Raw genomic sequence first — 7331 nt, forward strand, 5'->3', positions numbered from 1 at the left:
TAAAATTATACACAGGCCTCTATTATTGGAGCTTTTTGTGACCTGGCTCACCTACCTCTTGATCAGACGTTCGACCCATCTCCTTGAGTGAGTAAATGTCCTTCTCCTGGGTTTGGAAGGAAAGCTGCCCCCATTGCCACCTGGAAAATGGTAATTCTGGTATTTAGATCAATGAGACTTAAAGGGTTATTTCAATCTACAATATCCTCATCAAATAAATACATCAAAATATGTAGTGTAATAAGATTAGCAAACCCCTCCAATGAGAGATGTGGTATAGCTCTTCAGATTCACTGTCATTACTTCATGGTCAGGGATTTGCAGGACCTTAACTATCCATAGGTGTGAAAACTCATATAGTCACAGCCAGTTAGTTGCTAGTGGTCATAACCATGGATACCTAAGGTCCTGCAATGCCCTGAACATGAGGTAAGTGACAGTATATCAGGAAAACTATACTACATTTCTAATCGTAGGTATATGCTAATAATGATAATTTGGAGATACGGTATGTATACCCCTTTAATATTATTCCAGGAAATGAAAATGTACTTCTAAAAGGAGTACAAGGAAATGATGTTAAATTAATGACTATAGCAAACTTTAGTTAATTGTTACTCTAAATGGTATTGACCACATTTTTTTTTTTTTTATGTATACTGGGTTTAGGGTCTTGTTTCTTTAGGGCCATAGAGATGTAATTGAGGAGTCTCTTATCAGGTTAACCAACATCCCAACCCAGTTTACTTGGGTTCCTATCCAAGAAATCAATCGTTCTTGATCCATAAGAAAGCTACATTTAGTGTAAGCTGAGATATCTACACAATCTACGCAAGTTTTAATATAGGGAGCTAGATTTCTCATCCTAAAACTGCTAATATAACGAAGAATAAAGGCCATTTACATAACGGGACTTTAAACCAAGCAAAATGAACTGGGCAGGGAGAAGTGTTTGGGTTTCTGCTGGGTCTTTACACAAGCCTGCCCACCACATCTTCCATCAATGGGGGTTTAAAAACACACAAATTCATATCTACATTTATATCATGACATTTACACTTAGGCCCAGCTGTAATTTAGAACCCAAGACAAATTTGACAGTAAGTATAATGGAAGACTAGAAGCTCTCAACATATTTACCTTGGAAGACTTAAGCGATCTCCACTTCAGATCCCAAATGAAGTTCGGCGTTGTCAGACTAAACCAGAACAGTGTTACTGGAGCTAGAAACTGCTTCCACGGAGCCATCAGCTATTATGATGCATTCGATGTCCCCTCTGTCCTCAATCACAATGTACTCATCTTCTCCTTCAATGACTATGAATTTATTGTCCAAATTTTCCACCTCAACACGGTCTTCCACAGTTTCCAGAGAATTGTCAGGCATGTCTTCTCCCCATGGAAAGTGAAGATAGTTCATGGTTATGGTCACTGGACTCCTGATGGTGGGGTCTTCAGCGAGCAGGGCATGAAATAATTCTTGTGCTTTAGTGGAACATTTGGTCCAATGTCCTGGCGGGGCTGTTTGGTTTCCAAAACGTTGCCACTTGATAAAATCTTTGAACAGAGGATCGTCTTTGCGGCCCTTTCCCAAGGAAAATATCCCGTGAATGCAACATACAGAAGTACACCAAAGGCCCATGTATCCATGCTGGGTCGCAAGACTAAAGCTTCATAGCTTTGCAATTGACACAGCTCTGGGGACATGTAGGGAATGATGTGTGACATTGATGACACGAGGGTACCGATGGCTTGTGTCAGGCCGAAATCACTCAATTTAATATGGAAGCAGTCTTTGTCCATGAGTAACACATTATCTGGTTTTAAGTCTCTGTGCACCAGTGAGTGATCGTGCATATATTCTAATGCACTGGTTAACTGTACCGCACAACGCTTCACCATCACTTCTGGAATTCCAACCTGGAAAAGAAGAAACCATTAGATACATGCTGCCTTAATTAGAGAATGTGGCAAACTGAGAGGAAGGGCTGCTCTGCTTTGTTTTTCACCACTCTAAATCGGTAAGCATTTTACTACATACAGCAAACACCTCTTGACTTTTGTGACTACAGCTCTGACTGGTGGAAGCCGCTGATATCTATTGCTGGAAGTCTGAGAGCCTCGTTCAGTGTCTTCTACACTTATATTGAGAAGTGACTTCCAGTCTGCCCGGCAAACACTGCAACAATTCAGCCAGTAACCACTCCGGTCACGTGGTGCAAAGGAAGAACGGGATAAGCAATGGGAATAGCAGAAGATGGCTATTCTGTGTTTTACTAAATACAGAGAACGTGCCTTACTGATAACTATCTAGTGGTGAAATAAAGAACCCAGAGTGGTAAATTTAATTTAGAATACGGATTTCCAACTGACTCTATAGTTCAGTGTTCCCCCAACTAAAGTTCTCAAGAGCCACCAACAGTGCATGTTTTCTGTATTTCTGTAGTAATTGTATATGTGATTTAATTAGCTGAACAGATGGTAATTCCACCCGTGCAATACCACTGAAATCATGATCTGGGGTTGGTGCACACTGTTATTAGGGATTGTGCATCCACTAGTGCAATGTGCCAAAAGAGGCAATAAGGAGTCTTGAAAGAACTAGGGGTTGCAGGTTGGAGAACACTTTTCTAGGTATCTAAATCAGCTGTAAAAATGAGAAATGCCACTCCTTACCACACGTCAGAATATTTAAAAAAAAATCTCTGCCCAAGATTCTACAGCTACATATTCAAAAACACTTTGTGATTGTGAAATGCTTACACTGGGTTTGATTAGCGAATGGAGAGTTCCAGCAGGGGCCAAATCCTGAGTCAGGACATAGAAATACTCCGAGTCCACGTAGATTGGGTGGGTGAAGATGATCCCTTCGTGACCCGATAAGGTGATGGACACACAAAGCTCATGGAGGAAACTTTGTTCCTTTGTCTTCCTCTTCTTCATTAGTTTAAGGGCCACGTGAGTTCCTGATTTTAAAAAAATTGTTTAGATGAAATAAAATTAAAAACAAAAACAAATACGAAGTAGAGAATGGGTCTTATTTTAAATATTGGTATTTAACCTCTTATTACATATATATTCCTTGAGCTCATATTAGTTTTGGAGCACTAAGTGACCTATGTCATGCTGATCACACGGTTCAGCTTCTGTATTGGTGTGATCATCTGCAGGAGCCTGAGCAATTATACACAACCCGGCTGTAACTGAGTACTGATGACCTCCCGATCCTCGCAATTTTACCCGTGATATGCAGCTGTCAGCTGTGTCAGAGGCCCATGGGCTGCTGGTGATGGCGCTCCTCATCGGCCACCCTGTAGGGCAATGGTAGATGGCGGTAGGTGTCTATAGGGCTGGTGTTGGTGGGAATCTGCTAGTCAGGTACAAACCATGATTTGTAATATTTGGCGCTGTATGGGGAGTGATATGTAGAGCAAGGGAGCAGGGCGTCACATGTTAAATTTCCCTTGGAGGACTAATAAATATTGTAAACCTGTTTTTAAATTTTTTTATAGGGATGAAAAAATGAAGAAAACGTCCTCCTCAAATGTGTGAAACCCTTTACAACCATTTGAAGTACCTATACATCCAAGGCTCTGTCTTTTTAATACAGGCTCGCACACAACCCACGTTTTCTCCCTCATGATTCTGCTGATCTGATCAGCCGACGTGCAGCGAACAGACACTGGGGATCTCTGATCTACCCACTGTGGTTAACCAGTTAATTCCTGCTCTCAATGTGACAACTGAATGTAACACTGTCTGGCATGGATCGCAGTATTCCTCACCACAATCAGTGGCCCAGTTACGCGATTGCGAATGGCTGGTGGGTTGTCATGAAAGTGGGGAGTGTTCAGCTGATGACCCCTGTGGCTGTCATGACTCTATTCCTGTGAATGGTGCCATAGAGCCGGCATTCACAGGAGAGCAGCACTTCTGCTGATCCCAGTAATGCTTCAGCACCCCTCTGAACAGGAGAAGTGATTGGACAGTGCAGTAATAATGTGCCCTAAGGGGACTAATAAAATCAATAAAAAGTTTAAAAAAAAGCTAAAATTGTCCCATTGAAAATAAAGCGTGCGTGTATGTTTATTATACATATATATTATGTGTGTCTGTGTGTATATTATATATATATATATATATATATATATATATATATATATATATATATATATATATATATATATATATATATATATATATATACACACAATTATAATATAATATAAAATATATATATATATATATATATATATATATATATATATACACATATATACACAATTATAATATAATATAAGATGGTAAGATATGAATAATATGGGAATTATATGTAATAAGGTGGTCTCCTAACATAAGGAAAAAATTCCACCACCCACTTGTTCATAAATACAATGGATATTCTGATCTATGTCAACACACAAACCAACTCACAAAAAGATCAGATAGCAGCAATTAGTGTAAGAAAAATCTTTATTTAACAATAAAAAATGTAGAAGGAAAGGAGGGGGTGTAGTAACAGGGAGGATACACAAGATGCCATACCAGAGCAGCTGAGAGCAGAGAAGTGTGCAACGTTATGGAGAAGCCACAAAGCAACCTTGTTAAGAAGTAAAGGGGAAGCAAGCAAGTATTATTGAATTATATTCAGGCAGGGTCCCAAGACAGAATAATACAAAGGGCATCAAATGGTGGCAATCAAGTATTAGCGATAAGCACACATACTCACAGCTGGAGTGGCGCCAAGTCCCATCCGACGCGCGTTTCAGCGTCAGCCTTCGTCAGGGAGGGGTGCGTGGCGACATACCGGCAGGGTAAGTGTATTTATGTAAAGATCCAGCCAATCACTATCCGGATCAAGTAGACGGCGCATGCGCTGTGCAGATCGGCACAGAGCCCAAGCAGAAAGGACGCGTCATCGTCGCTTGGCAACCGGAGTCGTCCCACTATGAGTCACCGCCACACGTGACAAAAAGGTCACGTGACGCGATGATGTCAGAGGGGCGAGTACGGAGCTCGGACAATACAGATACGCCCACTGCGTGAGCGCTGTCCGGAGACCGCGCATGCGCTGTAGATCCGGATAAACCAAGACATGAAGTATATTATAAACTGGTGCTTATTACCCAGGGAGTATATACATTAGTCAGAGCAAACAAGGAATGCATATATACATTAATCGGAGCAAATAGAAAAGAATATAATTCATCAGTTTAAGATAAATAGTTCCTATATATATATTTAAGAAAACATACATATATACATATACATATATACATGTGTATACACAAAAAGCATACATGGTGTAAATATTAAAAATATATATATACACATGCAACCCTGCAAGCTTATTAAAAATCTTTCATACATATAAAAGAGAAGCATCATGAAAAACAAAGGAAAAAAGAAAAGCAAGTGATAAAATGTGAGAAAACAGGCTCACTGAATAAAGTGTATAAAATGTATAAACTAAGTTTTTTCTTCAACTAAATATAGCTGTATAGAAAAAGATATAAAAAATTGTATGGCTATAATTGTTGCAGTGTAGGGGTGAAAACAAGTGTATGAATATGTGTAAGGAGATCCGTGTAAAATAAATAAATGTATTGAGAAAGTGAATGCGACCTGAAGAAAAGACAGTGGCAAATGGACAGAGTGCATACACATACAAGAAATAGTGCAATAAATGTGAATAATAAATATTATAAATATGTTAAAACATAATGATTCTTGAAAAGATGTATGAAATGCGATCAAATTTGAAACAAATTCCTGAACTAATATAACTTTCAAAGTATATTCTGGGTCCACCGATGATATGAAAAAAACTCTTGTCCTGGGAGTAATCATAGGCTGGATGAGAAAAAAGCAGGAAACATCATGATGTAGAAAACACTATAAAAAGAAAGAGGTTTAGTGAGATACTAAATAAAATATGAAAAAACCCTTTTAAAAAACAGAGAAAATCCCTGCCAAATATGTACTGATGATCAGAAGGATAAAAACAAGACAGAGAAAAATGTTGCAATACATAGAATGTGCATACATATACATACAATATGTATATATACACGGATACACATCTACGTATATATGCATATAAATACATACAAGCACATAGGTTGTAAATGCAGAGACCAATATTACATCAAGGAAACCAAGGGGAAACTTTTTACAGGAATGATGTAAAACTAAGGTTTTCATTTAACCCTTTTGGATGTATGGTATCTAAGGTCCAGATCCAGCGACTTTCACATTGGGCCAATTTTTTGGCCACATTCCCTCCACGAATATTCATAGGGACATGGTCAATGCCGCGGACTTTCAATTGTGTTGAGTCACACTGATGGAATTTTCTGAAGTGTTTCGGAATCGTCTTAAGTGACTCAATGTCGTCCTCATTTTCCGCCGCTATGATGTCACGAATGTGTTCCCTTACACGTACTTTTAGGGCACGTGTAGTCAAACCCACATAAATTTTCCCACAAGGATAGGTGGCCTGATAGATTACAGCTGTTGTAGTGCATGTAATATGGTGTGTGATGGTATACGTCACCTGTCCACTTGAATTTGGGAAAGACGTGGCTCGCTCAATATTAGGGCAGGCCACGCATCTCCCACAGGGAAAACAGCCCCAATTAGTTCGTTTCTTAAGGTCAAAAATTGGCTTTTTTGTAGGTTGGTAGTGGCTAAAGACCAGCATATCCTTCAAATTCTTGCTCCTCCTAGCTGTGACACTAGGATTTGGTGAAAGATACTGACTAAGGGATGAATCTGAACGCAGAATCGGCCAGAATTTCTCTATACTTTTCCTCATTACATTCCATTGTGAGTGGAACGTTGTAATAAATCTGACTTGTTCTTTTTTCTGTTTGTCCTGTTTGGTGTACAGTAGGGTTTGTCTGTTGTTGTTGCCTGCTCTAATGCAGGCTGTGTTGATATTTTTCCTACTGTAACCCCGTTCGAGAAATCTTTTCTTCATAAGATCCGCCTGTTTCCAAAAATCTGAATCAGTGGAGCAAACTCTCCTTAGGCGTAGGAATTGTCCTACAGGAATCCCTCTAAACATCTGTGGGGGGTGTGAGGAAGTCGCGTGTAACAAAGAGTTCACCTCCGTATTCTTCCTAAACATATCCGTTTGGATTTGGTTTTTCTGATCTCTTCTTATTACAACATCCAAAAAATTGATTTCCTTCATGTCGTATTTATATGTAAAGCGGAGGTTGTATCGGTTTACATTTAAAGCTTCAAAAAATATCCTTAATTCCTCAGCATTGCCCCTCCAGATGATGAAAATATCATCAATGTACCGGGCCCAAAATATGACCCGG

The 7331-nt window shown here is 39.3% G+C and overlaps 1 protein-coding gene across 1 annotated transcript in view; it reads right to left on the reverse strand.

Moving 5' to 3' along the window:
• Positions 1-1428: 1428 nt before the first annotated feature.
• LOC142297376 (serine/threonine-protein kinase SBK1-like) overlaps positions 1429-7331 on the reverse strand; it is a 9644-nt gene continuing 3741 nt past the window's right edge. The window contains exons 2-3 of the mRNA XM_075341603.1: positions 2764-2966; positions 1429-1920 (exon numbers count right to left, since the gene is read on the reverse strand). Of these exons, the coding sequence (XP_075197718.1) occupies positions 1429-1920; positions 2764-2966 (695 nt within the window). The remainder of the gene's footprint in view (positions 1921-2763; positions 2967-7331) is intronic.

The sequence above is a fragment of the Anomaloglossus baeobatrachus genome, chromosome 3, assembly GCF_048569485.1.
Source record: "Anomaloglossus baeobatrachus isolate aAnoBae1 chromosome 3, aAnoBae1.hap1, whole genome shotgun sequence".
In the NCBI taxonomy this organism is placed as follows: Eukaryota; Metazoa; Chordata; class Amphibia; order Anura; family Aromobatidae; genus Anomaloglossus; species Anomaloglossus baeobatrachus.